The 24697-nt window shown below is 43.8% G+C and overlaps 1 protein-coding gene across 1 annotated transcript in view; it reads left to right on the top strand.

Annotated features, from left to right (window-relative positions):
- SRGAP2 (SLIT-ROBO Rho GTPase activating protein 2) overlaps positions 1–24697 on the top strand; it is an 83885-nt gene that overhangs the window by 39380 nt on the left and 19808 nt on the right. The window contains 8 exon segments of the mRNA XM_030465533.1: positions 8860–8922; positions 11541–11756; positions 12306–12434; positions 16550–16774; positions 18115–18216; positions 19043–19240; positions 20727–20811; positions 23403–23430. Of these exon segments, the coding sequence (XP_030321393.1) occupies positions 8860–8922; positions 11541–11756; positions 12306–12434; positions 16550–16774; positions 18115–18216; positions 19043–19240; positions 20727–20811; positions 23403–23430 (1046 nt within the window).

The raw sequence follows: 24697 nt of genomic DNA, 5'->3' as shown, positions 1-24697 counted from the left end.
GTAATTAGCCAGTGAACTAACTGGCTGTGTTACTTCTGAGACTGGAGTTTCCTGCCCCTCCTGTGCCACCTTCCAGCTCAGTCACTGTCTGCTCTCACCCACACACAGCAGCCAAGCTGAAGCGTTCTGCACTTTAATCAAGTGCTGCCTGCAGCGGGAAGAGCCTTAGCTGGGATGCTCATAGGGTGTTGAGCTTTGCTTTAAAACAAGAGCTTGGTTTTTCCTGTTTTCCCATGGAAATTGTGGCTGTTGGAATGGAGCTGCCAATCTTCCTGCTGGTTTGGGAGTTCTCTGTCCATGTCTCGTGCTACACAGGGTGAAAAACAAGGACACACTTCATTATTTGCAAGTCTGAGGAACATGCTTTCAACCCTTTAAACCTCCTCATTCTTTGGAGAATACCTGTTAAAAAGTTCTGCATGTGTCTGCCTGATTGCAGCTCTTCCAGTCACTTACATTTCAGAACTACTCACTGGGTTGTAAATAACAGGATGAAAAATGGAGAGGGTAGTGCTACAGAGATCCTGGTTTGCTGAGGGCACTTGTAATGAAAAAATGAGGCATGAGATCCATTTCTTGGGCCATGTTATCATCCAGGCTTCCTTGAATCAGTGCTGTGTGTGTGAGATGCAGGTGAGCTGGGAAGGAGCAGGCAGGCTGGGGAAGAAGGACCCACTTCAGAGCCCTTGTTGTAGCTCAGCTCTTGAGCTGCTTTATCTTGCACTGTCTGAAGTGGTGAGGGTTTTTTGCAGACAAGAAGAGATCTGAGTGGAGCTGTAATCCAGCCTGGGGGCTGCAGGAGCCTGGGTGGGGGTGATAAGGTCCATGCTGGTAAGGAGCAGCATCCTCCAGGGATGCGGGGTGGGAGCTGGCTGGGTGGCAGCTGGATCAGCACAGAGCCCCAGGTGGGCAAAGAGGGGGTCTCTTTGGGGTGTAATGGCAATGTGGGGTTTGTCTTTTCCAATGGAGAAGCCTCAGGCTGAGGAAAGCTCTTGTGTGGCCACTCCTGGACCTCTCGGGTCAGTTGGAGGAAAGGGCAGAGCAGTGCTGGTGGTTGAGCCTGGATGGAAATGGGTGAACTTGTGACATTCCAGTGGTGGTCCCTGCACTGCACAGAGGTTTTTCAAGGGGTTTGTGTGCCTGGTGTTTGGATTTGCAGTGTCCTGGGAAAGCTCCCTGGGCTGTAGCTTTGTCTCGGGTGTCTGCTGATGAAGAGATCCCTCTCCAGGGCTGTGTCACGATGTGGAGGGTCTTATTTGTTTGAGTGTAAGCTGGAGGCTTTCCAGCCACTTCAAAGGTATCTTTGCTGATAAGGGAATCTGTGTTTGCTGCCAAAGCCAGCACTGGAGTGGTGCTGGATATACACTGTGTGGCAGCCCCACTTCTTCCTGCTCTTGGGTTTGTTCGCTTCCTCGGATACCTCTCCAAAAACCTTTCCAGGGCTGAGCACTGAGCTGGCTGCACCAGGAATAGTTTTATGTCTTACTGCCAGCCTAAGGTATAGATATTCTTTGAGCACTGTGCTCTTTCCATGCCCTTTGTTTGGGTTTCTCCACTTCTCTTTTCAGCAGAGGATGCTGCCAGGCAGGGGCTGTTGGTGTGGGCAGGGATCTGGTGTTTGGCCCCAGAAGTGGTGTCTGTAGTCCTGCTCTGCTACAAAAGAAAAGGAAGATAAATGGTGAAATAAATAACCTCTCCTGAGCAAATAAAACCAGGGAGACGACTGCTGGAATTGTCCTAATAACAAATTGTTGGAAGGAGGTGATATTTTCTTACCTGTCCAGCAGTTTAGCCCTGGATTTTTTGTCCAAGGTTGAAGTCTAAAGCCCAAGTGCCACCCAGTGTTGCTATTCTGGTCCTCTGTCCCTCTCCTGAGCACCATCCTGTGCTGATTATCAGTGCCTGTGCTCACAGCCCTTCCTTTTCACTCCTCCATCTGCTTTTGTAGAGATCACTCCTTTGATTTCTTCCTGTGGAGCCTCCTCCAGCCTGGCCCTTTTATTTATCTATTTATATGCATGGATTCAAAACACTCTTCCATTTCAGCTGATGCCCCTTTTGATTTCCTCCTTTCTCCCTGTTTCCCTTTACCTCCCTGCCACCCTCTCCTTTTCATGTGGCCCTTGATATCTCTGCACAGTGCAACCTCTCTGGTCCTGGTCTGGTTTTCAGGTTTTCTTGCCTACGGATGTATCTTTTCAGTGGAATCCCTTGGTATTATATATACACGTGTAGCCTTTATCTGCTAGTACACTGCACAGTGTTTGATGTGCAATGAAAAATCCACTACGAGTTGGTTAAAAGCCTGGCAGTAATCAAGGAGGAAGAATTTATTAATTCTCTGAAGGGGTCTGTGCTGAAGATGACCTACTTTACAGCTGCAGCGAATCCCAGTGCTGCAGTGGGAGGAAAAAATCTTCTCAAACGCCACATGTGGGCCAGCCAGGCACATGAAAGAAATGCAGCAGCCAAAATCCTGGGTGTCTGTGGAAGTATCTCTCCTTAACAGTGTAGAAATATAAATATACAAATGCCACCTGAGTGAAACTGCCCCAGAGTTGGGAAGTTTCTGCTGCGTGCCTGCTCTCCTGCTCCCATCCTTACTCCCAGAGTCTTCCTTAGGTGCCCTAGGAACCAGGAATGGGGAATTTTTCCTATGTTCCCAAGTGTTCAAACCCCCAGAGGCCTGCAGTGAAACGATGCTTTCTGATTTCTCATTGCAGAAAGAAAATCTCCTGGGTTTCCTACCCGCTTATTTTTAGAACAAGTGGAAAGAGGGAAGGGAGAGGGAGTGGAATAACTTGTGTGCTGCTCTTATCTGGGGTAGCAGCACATAAACCTTCTGCTTCTGAGTGAGAGCTTTGATTTTTCTCCTCCCTGTAATTGGAGTGCTGGTTTCTCTTACACTGCTTTGTACCTGCTCAGAGGCAGCGATGGGATCAGAGCCTATTGCCCAGGGTGATGTACTCAATCCCAATACCACTGGAGTAATATTACTACATAGGTAACAAGCTATTAGTGTCACTAATAGGGCATAGAGATTGGGCAAGGAACGTGCTGCATTTGGCCCTCTTAATCGTGTGGAAGTAGCCCAGTGTTCCTGCATTTTATTTCTAATTTTGCTTTTGTTGTCTCCCCACACCAGGCTGCTCAGCTTTATTCTCTTGCAGTGTGAATTCAGGTCAGCCAGGAGCAAGGTACCAGCACTTGTGTTCCCCAGGTCATTCATCCAACTCTGCTCCTTCCAGTCAGTTTTTCCTAGAGATAAATCAAAGCAGTTGGAAAAAGGCTGCTGGAGGGAGTCGGCAGCACAAAGCTGTCATGCAGGGCATTAAAACTATGAGCAGAATTAGAAAATATTGCTTCCAATATTTTCCTGGATTTTACCACTTGCTGCTAGGTCTTGCCACCTCCTGAAGCCCATTTCAGATGTGGCTCATTCAATCAGTGCACGTGTAGCTGGCTTCACAACAAGAATGAAGGCTCTGAGCCATAAAATTGATTGGTTTGTTGGGACTGAGTGCCTGAAGCCCAAGATTCAATAGCATCAGCACAGAATTCTGCAGAAAAAAAATTTAAAAAGGAGAAAAAAAAAAAAAGGGTGTGTGGGTTGTTTGGAACCAACTCTTTGAGCCCTGAGTATGGGAAGCAGCAGTGTGATGTGGTTTCATGCAGGACTGGCTGCTCCAGAGGACAGGATTCTGCTGTAATAAGGAAAATTCTTTATTACTGACATAGTAGTGAAACAAATCACTAGTGAAATGGTGGAGAAAACTAGATAATACAGCTGTAATGTAAATAGGACTGACCAATGCATAATGGATCATTAAACTGGAAACTGGTATCTATCTCCCAAAATATACCTATATTGTACTTCACAGATTTTGTTTTCCTGGGTTTTCTTTAAATGTTTGGGAGCTTGAAACTTTAGAAGAAGCCTTTGCAGAATTTCTGCTCTGTGAGGCCATGGGATTATGGCTGGGCACTCTCTCCATAAAAGTTTTGAGAGAGAATAGCATGAAAATTGCACAAGCTTCAGGTGGGTGACAGGCACTGAGAGTTCATCCATGTGAAATAAGGGGTACATTCACAACACGTGGATTGGAGTGATGGTGATGGTGGAGCCCAGTGTGATAAATCATATATTGGTACTGCCTGCAAGTGAATTAAAGGCAGGTTAAAAGAAGAAAAAACAAAAAACAAAAAACAAACATTATCAAGAATCTGTCTATAAAGGATTCTAAGCCTTAATAAGCAAATTCTATGTAAGTGCTTTGTGTATGATCTTGGGAAATTTTACCTGCCAGGCCTTCTCTTTTGCAGATTTTGTTAGTAGATGTTAACTAACACATAATAAATAGCCTGTATTATAACCTTGATTTAGACAGGAATAGAAAGGGTCTCACACTTCTGCAAATTCCATCACTGGCTTCAGAAAGAGCTCAATCCTCTTCCCTCCCAGCTCTCCCTGTTGATATAAAAACCAGTCCAACGCTTTCTGTTTGGTTTCCACCTACCTACCTTTAATTACTCCTTTTAAAAAGAGAAGAGAAATGGTCTTGTTGGAGGGCAGTGTTCAGAATCAGCAGATTTGGGTCCCAGTTTCAGCCCTGTCACTGCCTGCCATCATTTCAGGCAGCGTGTTAGATAAAAATCTCTTTATCTTGGTGTCTGGGGCATTCCCCACCAATGCTTTCTGAGCACTTCCCTACAGAAAGCATCTCAGCAGCTCCATGGTGTTTGTTTTGAAGCCCTCCCATCCCTCTCTCAGATTTGGAACCTTGCTGCTGCTGAGCCTCCAGATCCAGGGCGCAAAACGTTTGACAGCATTCTGCAGCTCCCATATTTATTATCCCTCCCCCCCCTCTCTGAAATATTTTGAAGCTGAAGTCGTTCATGTTTGCTGGAATGCGGAACAGCCAGGCCAGGGCTGTAGTAGATCCCCAAAAACATCTTGATTAAATTAGAGGGGAGGTGGAGGGGAGGAGGCTGGAACAAAGAAGCCGTTGAGGAGCTGGCACAGCGTGCTGGGAATTTATGTTCCAGAGAGGGGTGGCAGCAACCTACAGCCCTGCACATGGTGCAAATACACCCTGTTGTAACAAAGGAGTATGTGTGTGCATGTGGCAGCCTGTGTGTAGATGCATGTGCACGCCTGGAGCAGCTCCTCTTGCTTGCCTGACTTGGGGCTGGAAAGGAAAAGGCTGGAGGAAGGCAGCCCATGGGGGAAAAAAAAGGTTGGAAAAGGGTTGGCATTCCTGGGCCAAGGGGCTGGAAGGACTGTCCTGTTCTGCTGGGTGCTCTTGGTCATTGCCCTGGTTTGCAGCTGATTTCTGTGCCTGATGAGCAGGTACCTGTGCAGCAGGTGAGGTGGGGCAGGGATCCTGCTCCCCTCCTGCAGCATTAAAACCATGCAGATCAAACTAGGTCATCTCCCAGATCCAAGAGTTCAAGTGTTTAGCTCTGATGGGATAAGGAGTTGAGGTTTGTAGGCACATCCCCTCCCTGCATGTCCACACAGTTTGGTATTAGAGCTGATTAGATCAGGTTTTGTTGCACAAGCCCCTCCTCAGGCTTCTTAAGGGATGTACAGGGAGATCCCAGTGGCAGGTACAGCAAGGAATAGGTAATAAAATTTATCAGATTTTTCTTCTGCTTTTATTTATTGCTTTTTCCTGGAAGATTGTTTGTGGAATTAAGCAATCTACACTCTGACTGCCTTAATAAAACATACTACAGAATTTGATGTTGACAGAGAAACTGCTGCCTGAAGATGTTTGCAGCTGCAGAGCCTCTGCTGCTGGTTTGTCTGGGCATGCATTTAATTCAGGATTCCATGCCATGCTCTGGCATGATACTGATACCTCTCGTGCCTCTGTGCCAGTGGTTAAGATCAACAGCGATTTGAACTCCAAGGGACCTCAGAAAAGTTCTCCTTGTGCATCAGGTCCACCACCCTCCACAGCACTTGAGCAACAATATTTTTTGCTAATGTCTAAGGCATTTTCTTTTTACTTTCCTAAGCTAAGTGGTCTGCTTCTTCCAAGGTATTTTTAGTGGTTTGGCTCAGCTAGCTCAACTTTTTTCTTTTTTCTCTATTTTTTTGGTGGAATCAGTACTGGGAGCAGCATTATATGAAGAGTGCTCATTGCAGAGGTCTTGTTTTCCTGACACCTGTAATCTATCTTACCTTCATCTTACTGTGAGGTTTTTTTCCAGTCCAGCAGTCTGGCAGTTCTGTCTTCAGAGCTCATTTGGAAGCACAAAGAGTTTTGTGTCTTGACAATTTGGCACTTACAATTCTTCTTTTCTTCTTCAACCTGAATCTGCATTAAAATATTCATTTTAATCTCTTTTGCATAATTGATGCTTCAGCAGTTTGTACAGTGAATGAGCAATTTAATGCAAGAAATAAGCAAATGGGCTGAAAAGAGCAGGGTGAGAGGCAGATGATTGGTCCAGTCCAAGCACAGTGAAGCTGCTGAAAAGCTCCTTCTGTGTGAAAAGTTCAGTGCTCAGGGCATTTAAAACAGACTCAGCCAGTCCCTTCCATTAATCATCTCCCATGATGAGAAAAAAGACAGTCATAAAATCTTTGTGACCCATATCACTGCAGTGATGAGCAGCAGCTTCAGCTTTTTTGTGCTTCCAGAGATGGGAAAACTGGAGACCTTGTTTCTCCAAACTTCTCTTTGTGGAGAGTGGGAACCACCAGGTTTTTCTTGCCTTTAAATTAAAGACTCCTCAGGACAAGCAGGATGCTTCCCTCTGTGCCAGACACTTGTTTTTCCAGTAGCACTTCCAGCCACCTGGGGAGCAGGTTTAGGAACGTGGAGATGGATGAAAATGCAGAAACCCAACCCTGGGATGCTGCTGCTGGTACCTCCAGCTCTGCCAAGGCTGGTGCCAGGCTGGTTCCAGGGCATAAACAGTCAATACCAAAGCATCCATTGCTTCAGAAACACAGTAAACTCTCAGTCCTGCTGAACTGAAAAAAAAAAGAAAAGAAAAGAGTAATTTAAAATGAAATTATATAATCTTTTGCTTTGAATTTATCAGTATTTTATTCCTTGTGGCTTTAACACTATCTCGACTTCTTCAGCAGAAATGCTGCTGTAAGGCTGGCTTTGTCTGCACTACCTCTTATCTTTTTCTTTTCCTGAACTTTGGGGCCATAAATAATCCTGAACCTATCAAATTAACTCAGGAGATATTACATAGTTCTGACATGCAGGGCACAAGGGTTCAGTCAGTAGTTGGTGAATGAGAAAAATCTCTGCACTGCCTGAAGTTATTCAGTAACACATTTGCACTTTCTCATTACTGGGAATATGGGGAGAAAACACAGTTAATAAATGATGAGTGGTTAAGCCTGCCTGGCTTTATTGATTGTTTGGTTTGTGAGCAGAAATGTTGGTGTAAAGAGACATTTCCCCTTTTTTGGTCCTCATTTAGCAGGCTGACTCAGAATCCTCTTTCTGCCACACTTTGCTTAAGAAATAATTGCCCATTATTCTTAAACCTGGGGATTTTTGAGGGAGCTTTCCCTTTCAGTTATGTTTTTGACTTTGTCAAGAGTTGATGATTAATCTCTCTCATTTCCCCTCCTCTTCCTTTTGTGTTTTGTTTTTTTTTTTCACCTTAAAGGCTGTATTGGGTACCACTGGGATGTGGCAATCTTGGCTGCTTGCTATGAGGCAGGAATTGATAACCAGCTCCCCTCTCAGAATGGAATTGGATTTTCCTGGCATTTCAAAGATAGGATATGGAACAGTAATGTGACCAAAGAGCAGGGTTAAAGCAGTAAATTAAAGTCATTCCAGCAGCCTCTTTGGGTGAACAGGATAAGAATTGGGACATCACTTCTTGGAGTCCTCAGCAGCAAAGAGAGGAAACATCTGTTTGGGTCTAACTTTATTGACTTTCATCTCCTTCAATAACTGTAGGCTGCAAGATGTAAATTGTATTACAAATGGAGATTTTTCTTGCTCCTTTATGCTCTTGCTGTAGAAAAAGGGGCGGGTTAGGTCTGTGAGCACAGCTTTGCTCTGCCAGGTGTGGTGCTGGCTCAGGCTGCTTTTTGATGTGTCTGGATTTCCCAACTTTTCCCATGGGTGGAAGCTCTTCAGGATATGAACAGTGACATTTTTAGCATGAAATCCTTTCTCTAATGAAGTGAAGATTAAAAGTACCACTGAACTCATTAAGTGGGAAATGTGCTTTGCCCTCCTTTGCATGCAGAATGCTCTTCAAAGAGGGCTTTGCAGACAGAGGTTTCATCTCCTGGTAATGAGGGATGGATGAATGTCTCTGGGCATTCCAGTGTCTGTATTAGAAAACCAGAATCTTATCTCTTCCTTCCTCTGTGTTTAGCTGAAGTGTTTGCCAGCACCAGCTCCAACTGCACCTCACAAAATAGGGAAATTGAATTATTGTCTGGTTTGTGATCTGATAGGAATAAAGGAATTTATTCCTGTTGGTTTCTTTACCCTGGATTTCTCCAGTTTCCATATTCTGCTGTACACCAAGCTGTCCTCCAGTGACAGCCTTGCTGGATCCTGCTGCTGTGGGCAACTCTGTGTTTCTAGGATTGTAATGTGGAAAATACCATGTCCTGTGGAAATTTCCTTACCTCTATCCCATGAGGTTTTTTTTTGTCTGTGTGCACATACATTTTATTTTATTAGTCCTCTGTGCCATTTGACCAGAGGTGGCTCTGGGCTGGGCAGTTTTGGATTTGTTGGCATAAAGAGGGGTCCTTAATTGAGCTTAAATTATTTGTAGCTGCAGGGAATGCTCCCTCCTTCCACCTCTTTTCCCTCTTCCCCAATTAACTTTCATTTCTCTGTTTTCTTGCAGAGCAAGGAAGTGGGGTTGCAGCTCCAGGAAGACTTGATGAAGGTCTTGAATGAACTCTACACGGTAAAGCAAAAACTTGGCAGCTTTTCAGGCAGAAGGAAGAAGTGTTTGCCTGCCTGAGCACTGAGAAATGTCTCAGCCCAAAGGCAGTTTGTGTTCACCACTCAGTAGAGCACCACAGATTTCTTTCTTTTTTTTTTTTTCTCTCTCCTTACATTATTTCAGCTCTTGCACTTCTCAAGGATCTCACCTTAGCTCACACCTCCTGCTGCTCCAGTGTTGGTTTGGAGTCAGAGATGGGAGAATTTGTTCCAAACCCACTGAAAAACTTCAGTCTGGGTTTTTGGGTGGGCTGAGCATCCAGAAGGCAGCACAGAGCTTCAGCAGGGGGAACACACTGGGTTTATTTGTCCTTCTGCAAAACAGCTCCATTTGGAGTCATAGCTTTCCAGCTGTGCTTTTCCTTCTCTGTGTACCCTCTGGAGACCCCAAGCAAGGGGCTTTGCCTTGGGAAGGAGAAGGAATGTGATAAAAGTTCACCTGCTGCCTGGGGATTTTCCTCTTTGCAGAAAGGAATGGCAAAGCCTGGTGTTTCCTTAAATATTTTGCTTTCTGTAGGGCTGGGTGAGGTTGTTCTCCCTGAAAAGCAGAACTTACACAGGGTTTTGCTGGACAAAATATCTTCTGTCCTTCCCTAGTGAGAGGCTGGGTCGTTGCTCTCAGGTACAGGTTCTTCCCTTCACTCTTTCAAATGATCCAGGGATGTTTCTCAAGCCATGACCTTGTGATGAAATTCAGTATTCTTATCAATGCTGGAGTATGAGGCAGGGGTTCCAACCCAATTCTGCAGATGATAGTAAAAGATATTTCTCTCTGGACCAAATTTAATCACTGGTGGGGTTGCTTTATTGGTATTTTTTAAATACTTCCACCTCTTGTTCTGCTGGCTAGCTAAAGGATTGGCAGAACCCCTGTTTCCAGGCAAAAATGCAGTTCCATGAGAATGGTAAAAATCTTTATTTTCCTTCCCCAGCTAAAATGTAGAGGATTGTTATGAAGTTTTTGCCTGGAGTTGTCCTGTGCCCATTGAGCCCATTGCAGGCTCAGGGGTGGTTCCCAGTCTGGCACTGTCAGGATCAAACCATTAACACTGGGATTGCTTTTTCTGCTTCTCTTGCTTTCTGCCAGTTCCACTTTCAGGGATACAGGAAAAGAAACCACTTTGCATCTATTATTATAAACACCTGCTTTACAGTCTGAGCATATGCAGGAGCTGTGAGTGTCTGTGTGTGTAAATTATTCAGAAAGTCTCTTTTTAATCCTGGCTGTGTTCACATTCTCTTTCATGTTTAAATACAGCAGCTCTTTGTATCTCTGCTGATCACTGCATAAAGAGAGAGCATCCTCTTAACATCACCTTCTGGTTCAAACTGAGGTGAAAAAGGTGGAAATGGGGTTAAATCTAAAGTAAAGGATTTGCCAGGGAGGGTCATTATTAATCCTGCAGTGACACTCTTGGGGTGGCTTTCTGCAACTGTGCATTTTGCTGGCCTGCTGTCAAAACTGTATCATAATGATGTTTGCTTTGGTGTCTGTATGTGAAGTAAATTGCTTTGTAATTGTGGATAAAAAAATCCAGTTGATACATCATGTCCTGTGGGGGTTTTTTTGGGTTCTGTTTTCTTAACAGAAAGCTAGACATTAATATCCTGTGAAACAAATAGGGTTTGGGCTGGGGTTTTTTTTGTGACTTTGGGGGATATTTATCTAGACTTATTTATAAAAATGGGGCTATAATAAAAGTTCTCCATATAGTAGAGGGACCAGGTCTGCTGGAGCAAAAGAACCACTCTCTTTTATTACTCTTTTTATTGCATGAGGTAAACAGAATGATTTTTTTTCCTATCAAATTTGATTTAAGCAAATTGAACCTGAGTTGCTTTGCAGCCATTGTGTTCAGGCTGCTGAACTGAGTTCAATTCCTCCAGATTTGGGGTGTTGAAAGGACTGATTCCCCCAGCTGAAAGACTGATGGGCACCCCCTCTGGAGCCCAAAACTATCATTTTCCAGCCTTGGCATACAGGTTTCTTTGAACAGTAAGGAGGCTGGATTGAGGCTGTATCTTTTTTGGGTTTTCTGACTCCTTTATTGGGTTGCTGAAGAAGGCACGTGCCAAAGTCAAACAAAGAAGCAGCTGCAAAATAATCCATTTTGATTTCAGATTTCTGATTCATTTTGAGAGCTGCTTTCAGCTGTGCCTCCTCTGTTCCAGTTTTTGGGGATGTGAAATTTCCCAGAGCATTTTGCTGGAAATCAGACCTGGCTGCCCAAGTGCTTTTCCTGAGTTAATGTGATATCTTGTATTTATTACAAACCTGATGGGCAGCTCTTAGCAAGTAGCTGTGTTAAAGAAACTTTGGGGGGCGTGTTGGCCAAATTAAAGGAAAAAAAGAAAATGTCTCAGCATGTGGCTTCTTTCTTAGGATTTTTTTTCCTCCCTCCTGGCTCTCCAGCTTTCCAGATATGAGTATAGATATCTCTGTTCTGTGTGTATAGATATAAAAATATATATACTGTCCTCCCTGAGAATTTTCCATGTGTTTAAAGTAAGGTAAAAGCTCTGTTTGTTGTTCAGCTAAACCCAGCAAATGAAACTGTGATGCTGTCTGACTTTGTGCAGGTGATGAAAACCTACCACATGTACAATGCTGACAGCATCAGTGCTCAGAGCAAACTGAAAGAGGCAGAGAAGCAGGAGGAGAAGCAGATTGGGAAGTCAGTGAAGCAAGAGGACAAGCAGACTCCACGCTCCCCTGACTCCACTTCCAACGTCAAGTTTGAGGAGAAACACGTCCGAAGGAGCTCTGTCAAAAAAATAGAGAAAATGAAGGAGAAGGTATGAGCACAGCATTGCTGCTGAGGCTTGGGGAGAGGACCCTGGGAGTAGTTGAGTACAGGAGCCACTGAGTTCCCTCCTCTGTGGCAGTCAAAGCCTCATTTTTTCTACACCATTCAGATTTAGGAGAGGCAAAATCCAGCACCAGTTTCTTTCAGGACAGCCACACATGCACTGTGCATTATCCCAGCCTACCCAGGCATGGCACAGAAAGCTAAAGCAAGGTCAGAGTCTGAAGGTAATAACTGCCTCATGCAGGTTGTGGTATTTTTTTCTTGAGCAGACTCAAAGTTTTTTGGTTTAGCATTTCATGCCAGCAAGATCTGACCTGTGCTGTTCTCAGAGCAGATTTTAAATGCCAAGCTGCCCAGTTCAGTCTGATTCCAACCATCAGAACAGTAAATCTAAGTTCTAAGGCTTTGGGGCTTGATAAAACCAGAATCCAAACGAAAAAAAAACAACTCTGTGAGCAGGGTAAGGTTCCTTCAGCATGCTGTGGTGTTACTGAGTGCTGCTGTTCCTCATCTGGGTTTTTCTTTTCTCTTTTAGAGGCAAGCAAAGTACACAGAAAATAGACTGAAGGCTATCAAGGCAAGAAATGAGTATCTGCTGGCTCTGGAAGCCACCAATGCATCTGTATTCAAGTATTACATCCATGACCTGTCTGATCTCATTGATGTAAGTGCTGCTGCCTGGGTGCCTGCAGGGGACATCGTTGCCATCAGCCCTCACCTGGTAACCTCTGGGCTGGGCTGGGCTTGGGGGGGCATCTGGGAGAGTCACAGGAGGCTTGGTAATCACTGAGCTGCTCTTACATGGTTTGCTGGGAGTTGGGTGCTCAAGAAACCTGGCATTGAGAGGTGTAGAAGAGGAGCTGCTCTGCTGAAATGGAACTCAGCTTTGGTGTCACACTCTTGCCTGACATTTTCTATTTACTATTTTAAGCAAACCCTTGAGATTATAACTCAGAAGCACATTGAAAAAGGAGTAACTCTAGAAGTGGTATAACAGATAGCAAAAGAAACAAGGACAGAAGCATTTTCTAAAGGTGCTTCTAACTTGTTTAGAATAATTCTGTAAGGTTAATGAAGGCTGTTCCACTGCTGAATGAAGGACCATGGCATTCAGGGGGCATCAGTTCTGCTCTTAGTAAAACACACAACAAAAAAATTGACATTTCTCATCCTTGAAAACTCAGAAATGCCAGGTAGGGATCCTGAGGATTTTCACCAATCCTTTACTACCACTTCATCCTGCAGAGCTGGAGGACCAAATGCACTGAAGATGTTGTGTCTGGATCACTGACAGTTCCTTGCTGAGGACAGCTTGCTGCTGCCTCTGTGAGAAACACTCAAGTGCAAAGCCTGGAGGGAGCTTTCTTTGTAGGAGGAGGGAGTAATGAAGAGAAGTGTCTCTAGACACAGGCAATAAAGAGCACTCAGATCACTATTAATTAGCCAGCTATCATAATACCTAGCAGTATGTATAATACATTTATTCAGCTGATGATAAAATCACATGGAGTGCACTTCTGCTGGGTATTTATTTAAGCTTGTCCTTTGGAGGTCAGTGCTGGTTGGGTTGGAAGAATACTGTTCTTTCAGCCTGTCACCTTTTTTTGCAGAATTCCTGGACTGCAGAGCTGTGTTTGTACCTCCTGCCTGCTTAGGAGCCCTTTTTTTGGTTCAGCTCTGCTCAACTTGAGCTGTGCCATCTTGGCTTTATAACAGATGGGAACTTTCTGTAGATTTTTAGATTGGACCCCTTAGGTAGGGGCTCATCTTGGGGACATCAGTGGAATTGAACTGTCTTCCTTTTATCTTTTGAAATCCTATCTGTAAGTCCTCCCCCAGATTCTGCAGGTGTGCTTGGTTCACTTGTCTGCTCAAGGAGTGTCTTTTAGGACACTTTCTTGAGTTCTGTATAGTGAAGAATCCCTTTGGATTCTCATGAACCCAGGACAGTTTTTAAGGACATCCTTTAAGCAATACCCAAACAGAGGTTACCCAGCCTGCTGGGCCAGGGCAGGCAGTGGTGTGGGGTAGGAAACCAAGGTTCCAGCACCATGGGTTTGTCCCTGTTCCTAAAGAGGAGCTTTGGTGATTCTGAACCCATGCCCAGCTTAACCCCCTCGTGATCCTCAGAGCTCTCAATCTAACACTGCAATTCAGGTTCTCATCATCCTGTAAAGTTTTATCTGCTCTGCTTTCAGACAGCAGGGAAAAATGTGGGACCTGCCTGGGAGCACAGGAGCTGGAGTTCAGTTACCTTGTTGTTAAGACATGAGGAATATGGATTTCCTAATGGTTTTGATCTGAAGGCTCAAAAATGAACAATTATAACCAGTGAAGTTTATCTGAAGCATCTGACTTCAATAAAAATGTGATTTTTAAGCCAGGTCCTAATTCTTTTCCTTGATCTAGTAATTTGATGATATTGAATTTTGAAATATAATACAAAAGCAATCTTCAAAGTTACTTACAAGTACATGGTGTTGGGCCAAGGGGCATTAGACCTGTTGTGCTTCTACACCACATTGTGTTACCCAGTGTGCAGGGAAGGATAACACTGAGTTAATTCTTCATTGGGAGTTAAAAGCAATAAATTGTTCCTGACATAGCCCAGTAGTTTTGAATTTCCTGACTTTGGGGACCAAGGCAGCTCTTTGATGTTAATGAAATATTACAGTAATGGGGAAGCTTGTATTAACTCATATTTATAAAAGGGTCACTAGGACAGAACTGAAAAAAAAAAAAAAAAAAGATTAAAAAACGTGTGTATGTGTGAGTCCTGGAGCTGATTTTACTCTTCTAGGAATCACTATGCTATTGCTGTTGACTCCAGGAACTCCCTTCCAAATGTAAATTGCATTTTAAAACAGAGGGTTCCTTCTTCTTAAATCTTGAAACATTCTGACTGGCAAAGGGTTATTCAGCTGTCATGTTGGGAAGTGAATTTAAAGGAGTTATCATTAAATTCTTATAAAAAATAGATTTCCTTGGAGTACCATTCCATCAAACATTTATACAGCCCAGAAAAGGGATGACAGGACTGATACATTTATAAATAAAGCACACTGGGCTTTTAAAAGTCTTCAAGTGGGGGAGTGGACTGAAAAATGTTTTCTGTCAATGGCTTCAGCAAGAGAAAACTGAAATTCTTGGCTGTACCAGTGCAGTCCTGCTGCTCAGCAAGGTGGGGGGTGTAACATCTTCAGTCCCATTGGGTTTTTCCCTTTCCTCTGGACACAGGGGCGTTTGGAGCAGGACAAGAGGTCACCCTGGGTGGTTCTGCAACCATTTGGTGGGGACTGGAAAGGAGCAGGAGGGAAAAGGAGCAACTGCTGCTGTTAAATCTGAGCTGATCCTAATCCTGCCTGACCTGGTGGCCCAACTGGGATCTCTTTCTCCCAAAATGTGCCTGGGAAAGAGCAGTAGCTGGGAGTGACTGGTGATTCCAAGGCTGCCTCCACACGTGCAAAATCTCAATCAAGCAGCTTTTGTTTGGGTTTTTTTTTTTTTTGGCCATTTTTAGTTCTTTCTGCTTGAATGCAATGGCCTTTCATTCTCAGGCTCCAGCCCATGCAGCTCTTTTTACAGCACTCCACACCTGCCAGAGCTTGTTGGCACAGGAGTCAGGCATCCAGCAGCACTTGGAGAGAGAAATGCTGGGAAAGCAGGGAATGGTCCAGTAGTTTCTCTCTCTTCTGTCTCCCCCCACCCCTCCTTTTTCCCCTCCTTTTTTTTTTTTTTTTTTTTTTTTGTTTTTGTGTGTTTGCACACAATGCCAATGATGAGACCCAAATGATGGGTGGGGAGGAGATTTCATGGGAATTTTGCTTAGTACAGCAATGGAGCAGATGGTCTCTTTCTCTCTGGATATTCTCCTAGCATCTGTAATCTGGTTTGTAATGCCAGGGAGCTGGGCTCCTTTTCACTTTATTAGATGTCTGAAAGCTTCTGATCAGCTGCTGGAAAGTCCCTTTCTCCCTTCTGAAACCTCAGGACTTGACTGCACATCCATGGTGGAGATGAAGCTGCTTGATTCTCGTCCAGTGCCATCATCCTGGTGTCAGGAATAGCCAGGGAATCTTGACCATAACCACTTTCTGCTTGGAAGTTTTTGCTCTTCTGTTTCCCCCAGCAGTGAAGGCAGCCCAGCTGCTTGCTGCTGGGTTTTTGGATGGCTCTGCTCTTTGTGGCTCTCTGAAGTGCACTGGGTTAAGCACTTTGCTCTGTCCTGGGGGGAATTGTTTAGCTGCAGGTTAATTTTTGCAGATGATCCAAATCCTGTGCCTTATTTCTTCAGGTAGTGCTGTAGGGCCTTGTTTTCCTCTTACTTTGAATAATTTTATGTAAGGGTTTTGCAGTGTGTTCAGTGAGAATCAGTGGCCCTAGAAGTAAGGTGAGAATTGGGAGAGATAAACAGCCATTCTGTTGAACATACCCACTTCTTGGGTACTATTTTTTTTGTTCCAGCATGAAATGAAGCCTCTGCTATTCCAGGAGACCTCTGCAAACTGTGACAATAATTTAAGCTGGGCTTGTTTTGCTGACTAATCAGAACATGGTGTTGACATTTGTATGGGGTTGTAGGTTGAGAGTTCTGTTTTGGGTCATGGTCAGGATGCCTCTGCAAGCACTGAGATGCTTCTCTACTACTCTGATATAGAAGAAGGTGATAAAATATCCAGGACTTGTTACCCATTTATAAAACTTCAGGCTTTGGAATTCCAGAATTTCCACGGCAGAATTTCTTTGCTTATTCATCTAGGGTTGTGTGTGTTTTTCCAGCAGTGCTGTGACCTGGGATACCATGCTAGCCTCAACAGAGCTCTCAGGACATTCTTGTCTGCTGAGCTCAACCTGGAGCAGTCAAAGCACGAGGGTCTGGATGCCATTGAGAACGCTGTGGAGAACCTGGATGCCACCAGCGACAAACAACGCCTGATGGAGATGTACAACAATGTCTTCTGCCCCCCCATGAAGTTTGAGTTCCAGCCACACATGGGGGATATGGTCAGTTTGGGTTCCTCCTCCTCCAGCTCTGTAAACACTTCCAGCTCTGCCTCTTTACTTCCCTCTTCTTGGAGCCACTAAAAGGCCACCTGCTTGGCTCTGTTTTGGGTAGGGAGAGGGGAGCTGATAGGGAGATGGTGCAGAGGTTTGTGGGACAGATGCTGACTCGTTGGTAAGCAAAGTTACTGGGAATGAAAATGCTAAATTAGATGTAATACTAAATGTAAATAGGAAGCAGGATTTTAACCTCTCAGCCAACCCACAAGTTAACCCCTGAGACAGCCTCAGAAGTCACAGATTTGAAGGGGCAGCAAGATAAGAAACATAAACTCTGGTTTTTTTGAAGCATTTGAGTGTGGGATGTTAGAGCACAAATAGTTCATAGTGGTGCTTTATGCACCTTCATTGTGAGGCAGGGCAGTCAGGGAAGTTTCATTTTTGGCAGTGAGAATCTCTCTTTATAGGTTCATCAAGATGTAATAAATTGTCTGGGAACTCTTTAGAGTCACACAAGCTGAAACCAGTCCCCAAATCTAAATGGAAACACGTGGACACTGTAAGAATTCAGCTCAGTGGGTTGGATTTCCAGATTATCCTCCCAAATATTGAGGCAAAACTGAAAATGGTGTCTTGCAGACAGTCTCTTCCCTCTAAGTGAAACCCTCAGACTGCAAATGACTTCTCTCATATTTCCTGTGCTTTGGTAGCATCCTGGAAGATCGTGGGAAGCCAAGGAATTACCTGCAGCCTGCCATTCAGTTAGCAGCTCACATTCACTCCATCATTTCTCTTGCCTCTTTCCATATAAATTCAGGCTTGCAATGGTTCTGCATGGACCAGCCTGAATACATGAATAGATGTGTGTGTGTGGAATAAAACTCTTATTCCATTTGATGTCTTTAGAAAACAGCCTGATGCAGTGAGGTCAACATTTCCCTTTTTATAAAACAACAACATAGCTGAAAAGAAAAACTGCCTCATGCTGTGCAATAAGACTACCTGTACAGGGAACCCACTGTTCTGGCATATTTCAGGTCCCTAACCTGTTGGTTTTTTATTTCTCCTCTGCTGAATCCCTGAAGCAGTGAATTATTTGTGCTGCTGTAGTGTGCAGGTATTCCAGTGAGCAAGCTGAGCCCCTCAGACCCTGCCCAGGATTCCTGGCTGGTACAGCAAACCAAATTCATCTGGATGAATTTAATGATTTAATTTGTGTCTGTGATTAAAGCACCTCCAGACTTGCAAAGCACACGATGAGCTTACAGTACTAAAAGTAGCTGATTTTTTTTTTCTTTTTTTTGTTCTCTCTCTTGCTCACTTTTCCCTTTGGTCTTTTCCAGGAGTCACAGCTGTGTGCCCAACAACCAGTCCAGAGTGAGCTGGTGCAGAGGTGCCAGCAGTTGCAGTCCAGGTTATCCACACTCAAGATTGAAAATGAAGAGGTGAGCTAAGCAGCCAAAAATCAGCAGCCCTCTTACCACTTCCAGTAGGAAGGATCCCATTCCTGTGATCCTCTTCTCTGAGCACTTGTGGGAAGATCTGAGAATAAAGCAGCTGAGCCAGCAGTAGCTTGGGGTGTGATGAAAGCTGGGGGTGTGGAGAGGATCCTTCAAAATACCTCGTGTATCTTTCCTCATCCTTAAGTTTGCTGTGCTGCAAAAGTTGTATTTGGATAGCTCAGAGAAAAAGAGGTATTTAGTGGTTTGAAGTGAAGAGAGGGAATTTGCATAACCTCAGGTAAGAGCTGATTTTTGTTTAATTGATCATCCGAGATGAGAAGAGTAGATGAGTGGCATTTGTTTGGGGACAGGTCAAAATACCTCATCTCCACCTTGGTGATCAAGGATTTTTAATCCTCCTTGGGGAAAATCTGTGACTCCTTTATGTCTAAGAAGTTGATTCTAGCCTTCAGGAAAATCTGCAGTGCCTCAAAGCCCTGCTTTTAATCTCTTAACATTTGATGCCCAGTTGATAGAGTTACAGAAGACAATTATAAGCTCTTTGTTCCAGCCCTCTCTGCTTTGAGGTTGAATTTCCTTACATCTCCTCATCCCAGCCTGGAATTGCTTCCCTGCTCCTGGCAGGTTCTGTGCCTTTTGTTTACATGAACTGTGCTGTTAATTAGCAAAATTAACACCAGGGCACAAAGGATGTGAAACCAGTAAAATCTCATTATTAATAAAATCCTCCAGGGTACTTTACTATCAGTGTTTTTTACTTGTAACATCCTCCCTTCATTCTTTAAATCCTCTGGTTCTTGCTGGACAGGTTAAGAAGACCATGGAAGCTACACTCCAGACAATCCAGGATATAGTCACCATAGAGGACTTTGATGTCTCTGACTGCTTTCAGTACAGCAACTCCATGGAATCTGTTAAATCCACTGTCTCAGAAACATTCATGAGCAAACCCAGCATTGCCAAGAGAAGAGCCAACCAGCAGGAGACAGAGCAGTTCTATTTCACAGTAAGCACTTAATTTCCAGGACAAGCACATCTATTGTCTTTGGAACTGTACTCACAGGAGAGTGCAAAATGATGCTATCAACTCACAGAAATGCTCCTGTAATTGATTTTGGGTGAGCAGAGCCAGCGTGTTAGGTTTTAAAAATGGGAGCTTTGAATTCTCCAGAAAAATGTATCAGGATGCTTTTGTTGAGGCAAATTTAGTCTGTGGAGAAATGGTGTAAAATTTGATTTCTTTTTCATCTAGAAAGGAATTGTCTGAGACAGAACTTAATAGCTTGTAAATATCAATTTTCAAAAGTAATACAAACTAAAAGAATGTTTGCTCTTTAATTGTTTTATTATGATCTGACAATTTCAGCTCACATAAGCTTTTAATTGAGCCAATGCATTTTTACAAGATGCTAAGAGCTTTTTATATTGAATTCTGTACCAGATTAAATGGGGTTTTTTTCCTACATTACATTTGTGTTAAACTGTTGAGTTTGGTTTGATTTAAAAAATATTTCAAAATAAGAGATAAAAATCATACTTCTCACCCTGGTTACTTTGTCATTCCTTTGGGAATCTTTTGCTCTAGTAAATGCTCTTTACATTCCTCGTTTCCAGCTTTCAGTCTACGAGAGGCAGTTTTCCCAGTGTATGAGAAACTGATCAGATGAACATTAATTTCTCACCTAATTTTTCCATTTTCCCAGCTAAATTTTTAAAATATCTCATGATGCTAAAGAATGACCCATAGCATTGGAAGAGTTGTGTGCTATTTATGTGTTTTCTGGGTGTAAAGATGCCTTAATTACAGTGTGGATGGTACAGCAGAGTATTTTATGCAGAGTGGATAAATAATGCTGTTCTGAGCTGCAAAATAAGAGATGAAAGAGCTGGAAGCAGATAACAATTGCAGAGCTGTGAAAAAAAATCAGTGGGAAAAATGGCTGTGTGCTTGTGTAATATTTCACCAAGAAAACAAATCCCAACTGAAATAATATCTTTATTTGTTTTGTCCCATGCCCTCCCTGCAGCCCTGTGCATCATCCAGCGTGGAGGCAGACACAGGATTTAAGTAAAGTGGGGTGAGAGAGGTTAAGTGGGAGAATAAGCATAGGAGCAGCCTTTTAGTTTGGTAAAACAGATTTGCTCATGGAGTTGCCTGGGATGCAGGAGGGAAGTGCATTTCCATTTCTCCCTGTCTGGAGAGGAGGTGTGTGACAGCTTCTCAGATGGCTTCAAAGGTGCCAAACATTCAGCTGATTCCACAGGGAAACAAAATAAGAATTGCCCTGCAGATCTGCCCAGACTGAGCTTCTATAAACCAGGAGGACTTCCTAAATTCATTTAGCACCATAAATTTCACTGTAATTCTTTACTTCACCATTATGTTCAGAACTCAGCAGCCTGAAGATGTAATCAAAGAAATTAATTGCCTGCTCATCATCTTCTCTTGTTTCTTTTTTTTTTGTGTTTTTTTTTTCTTCCCACCTGCACAGAAAATGAAGGAATATCTGGAAGGCAGGAACCTGATAACAAAGCTCCAAGCCAAACACGACCTCCTGCAGAAGACCCTGGGAGAAAGTGAGTCTGGGCTGTGCTGGTCACTGCTCTTTGCCAGGCTCTTGGATTACTGATGCAAAGTGGACAGTCCTCATGTTTTATGAATTTCTGGAGAAGCCAAGTGACCCACATGGCTGCTTGGTTAATGCTGAACAGAAAATGCCCAGTGAATCACTACTGGGCATAGCTTTTTGGTTGAAATGAAGCAGATGCCCACTCCTCCAGCCTGGCCTCTCCCCACTCGTGCACATTTTGCTTCTCACTGAATAATCTGTGTTGGGGAAGCCTTGGGATTTGCAGGTGACTGATGAGTTGAGAGGTGTTGCCTTGTGAGGCACAGGTTTCACTTGCATGGTTGTTCAGCTGCTTCTCTCCTCTATGGGTTCAGCCCAGACCAAACTAATGGCTGTGAGCTCAGCCTTTTATTAGGAGAATAAGACACAGATTTCAGAGTATGTAAAGTATGTTCCCTATCTAGAGGGCAGTAGGCAAGGGGCAGCAGCCAGAGCTGAATATGCATTTGCATTAGTGTCAGAACAAAGGAAGATTTCTTTCCCTTCATGGTATGGGCAAATCCTGTTGGCCAAACACACTGAAACTATGCATCCAAGTTTCCATAGAAACCTCTCTGCCTCTTATTTGCAGAGGAGAAGGTTTTAACAGTCTAAATGTCAGGTCAAAAAAATGGCTCAACTCGTTCCTGGGTTTCGATGCTGGAGCAGAGCTCCTGGTTTGATCTCTAACTCAGCTCTGGCCTCCCCACAGTTTATGGTGTGCAAATCTTCTGAATGAAGCTTAACCAGCATGTGGCCTTTGAAGTGCTCCCCTCCCAGTTTAAGAAAGCACTATAAAAATAAAATACTTATTGCTGCAGTCATTAAGAGCTTCATGTTTATCAGACCCAAACCTCTAGAAGGTAAGGAGAGGATGTTGCCATCATTATTGTTGAAACTTGGTCAGCTCTTCAGCTGCCCTATAGAAAGGGGGGGATGAAGCCAAACATTTGTGTCCTTAGGGTATTTTTCTTCTCTCTCTAAATATCCCCAAGGACCCCCATGCTGCCCCTGTGACTAATCACATTCCTAGATCAGAGCTGACCCCTGCATACCGAGCCCTATTTCCTCTTAACCTGCCTGCCCCTTGAACCCAGCTCAAGCTGTGATGGGGGGAAAAAGAGGAGGAAATTAAATGCCATTTCTGTATTGCTGTGTAGATTTAAAGGCTGCTTCTGTTTTCTTGTGGCTGCTTTGCAAACCAGAGCTTTCTTAGTCACCCTGTGAAGGGACTCAGTGTGTGTCAGGGTGAGCTCCAGCAGCTTCTGAAAAAAAAAAAAAATCACTTCTGTCATCTATGGGATCAAAAGGAGCTGAGAAAGGGGAGGTACATTTTGTCTCCAAACCCAAACTAGCAGGTTAATGGTCCAAACTGGGGACTGTGCCTAGACTTGTCCATAAAATGTCACTGAATTGGGAAATGGGCAAATAAAATTCCTTTCACAAGTCCCTGGAGCGTGGTTAGAAGCTTTACTGAAAAATGTGTGTGGAGCTGCATGACTTCAGTCCCTGGAAAATTCATGGGTTTTTCACAATTTTTATTCTTCTTTGGCCATCCTCAGGTGACATTTATTAGTCCTCCTGCAAATTACCTTAATCTAAAGATGACAAGTTCCAGTAATAAAAATAGCAGCAAGTCTTCCTATCTCCAAGTAATTATGTCCCTGCCTACTGTACACATTTGTCACCCTAATGCAGGAGCCCCTTGATGTTGCCACAGCCATGAAATTTATAGATATGAATATTCTATGATGGCAGTGGGACAGATGGCTGGAAATTCAGCTTCAGAATAACATTTTCATGTAAATTATGCACTGTTTGGGCTTTACATGGGGAGAGGAAAGTGGCGATCGAGATGTGCTCAGCTCTCAGCAATTAGACATTTCCCTTGTTCATTCTTCCCTCTCCCCAGGAGCAGGAAGACAACTGTAGGGAAGGTGGATTTTCATCAGTTTCCCTGATGATCTGGGCCAGGGAGGAATTGTTTGCACAATTCCCAAAGGCACAAAGTACTTTCCTGTCCCCTTTACTCCTTGTTGGTGCTGTTGTTGCAGCGAAGCCCTGAGCTTGGCTGCAGACTCAGTGCAAGTGACTGGAAAGGTTTTTCTAAAGATGTTGGTGGAAAGTGTCATTAAATGTCTGTCTCCCAAAAATAGCTTCATGCCAGCACGTTCAGTCTGTGAGCTCACAAACCTGGGAATGTTTTCAGTCTTACTCGGTGGCTTTCTAAAGGAGAAGCTTCTCGCCCCACCAGGCCCCCTGGGAAGGGCTGGGGGGATGCTGACAAACCCAGTTTGTTGGCAGCAGAAATCAACAATTAGAGTGCACAGGGAACTCATTTTCAAACCCAAAACTTTCCAAAGAAAGGGTCCTGGGGCAGCCCTTGCTGTGTTTCCTGGCTTGGCTGTGCAGGAGCTGAGGGGCAGGGATGGGGACCTGGGCACCCACTCTGCTGGATTTGCTTCTCCACTGCTCCCCCCAAAACTGACTTGACAAAGCAGTTCCAAATATTTCCCCATTTCTCTCCTGTAATGCTGTATTTCTTTGTGTTCTTACCAGGTCAGAGGACTGACTGCTCCCTTGCCAGGTAGGTGTGGCTCAGGGAATCATTTATTTTTTTTCTAAGGAAAATCTGATGTAAATTGCTGCCATTTCAGATCAGTTACCAGCACAGGAGATAAATCTGTTAGAAAAAACATATTAATTTAGCTAATCCATAAGCAAATCACTGCTAGTGAATAGGGCTTTAAATACCACTGCTGTCATCTACATCAGTGCAAGGTGGTGGTGCAGTTTATTATGTTTATTAACCACTGATCAGCTGAGTAATTAACATTGCTTTTGATGCAGAATCTGCAAAACCTCCCCTCCCTGCTGGCTGCTGGTGCAACAGGCTGATGGGCCTCAAAATAACTGAGGGCAGTTTGAAAAAACAAACAAAAAAACCCCCCAAAACCCATGGAAGACTTGCAGTTTTATTTTTCTTGCCTTTATGCATTTAATCCAGATCAGGAAAGGGATGGGCAGGTGTGAGAAACTTTATTTTGTCATGGTCAGCCAGAGAAATATTCTTCAAGCTAAGATTTTTCTTACACACTTGTATTTCTGGAAGGGAGAGGGGCCAGGGACTCTGCAGGGTTTATCCACCTGGCTGGTGTATGGGGCTGAGCTCCAATGTGCATCAGAAAATTCCTTATTCCAGAATAAATATTCCCAAATAAATCTGCTCTGCCCTGGGAGTGGATTGCAGCAGGATAGAGCTCCTGGAGGATAAACTTTTCCTTGATAATTAGGAGCAGTCACAGAACCATAACTAAGCTTCTCCTGATGGGGTTTTTATAAAACAAATCTCCATCAGCAAATTGATGGATTCAGGGGGCTCCTCTGGGCATGAGGAGCTGGGGTAGGGGCTGTGCATCATCCTGCCTTGTTAACAAAAGGAAGGTGATTGCTGCTGATCTGGAGTCATTACTACTTCCACATTCCTTGCAGCAAAGCAAAGCTGACAGGTCCTAATTAGAGCCTGACATCTGTAATAATAAAATATTATTCATCACGAAACAATTTTAAATATCAAAGAATCATTACTGCTAATACTTTAAAATAGGCCTTATTGTCTGTGACAGCCCGTGGAATCTGAATTCCCTTTTTTCATTCAGTGGGTTTGATTTTTATAAAAGGAATTTTCCTCGAATTAACACATTGCAGTCTTTTTCAAAATCCCAATTCTAATCACCTGATTTATAATTCAGCAGCCATCTGCCCTAGCAGGGAATTGGCTCACATGATACATTAGGGCCTCACTATTATTATCTCTTGTGCTTCTTTTTTTACAAGAAACTATAGGAATTTTA

The sequence above is a fragment of the Calypte anna genome, chromosome 26 (assembly GCF_003957555.1).
Source record: "Calypte anna isolate BGI_N300 chromosome 26, bCalAnn1_v1.p, whole genome shotgun sequence".
Taxonomy (NCBI): domain Eukaryota; kingdom Metazoa; phylum Chordata; class Aves; order Apodiformes; family Trochilidae; genus Calypte; species Calypte anna.
This window is presented reverse-complemented; position numbering and strand designations above follow the sequence as displayed.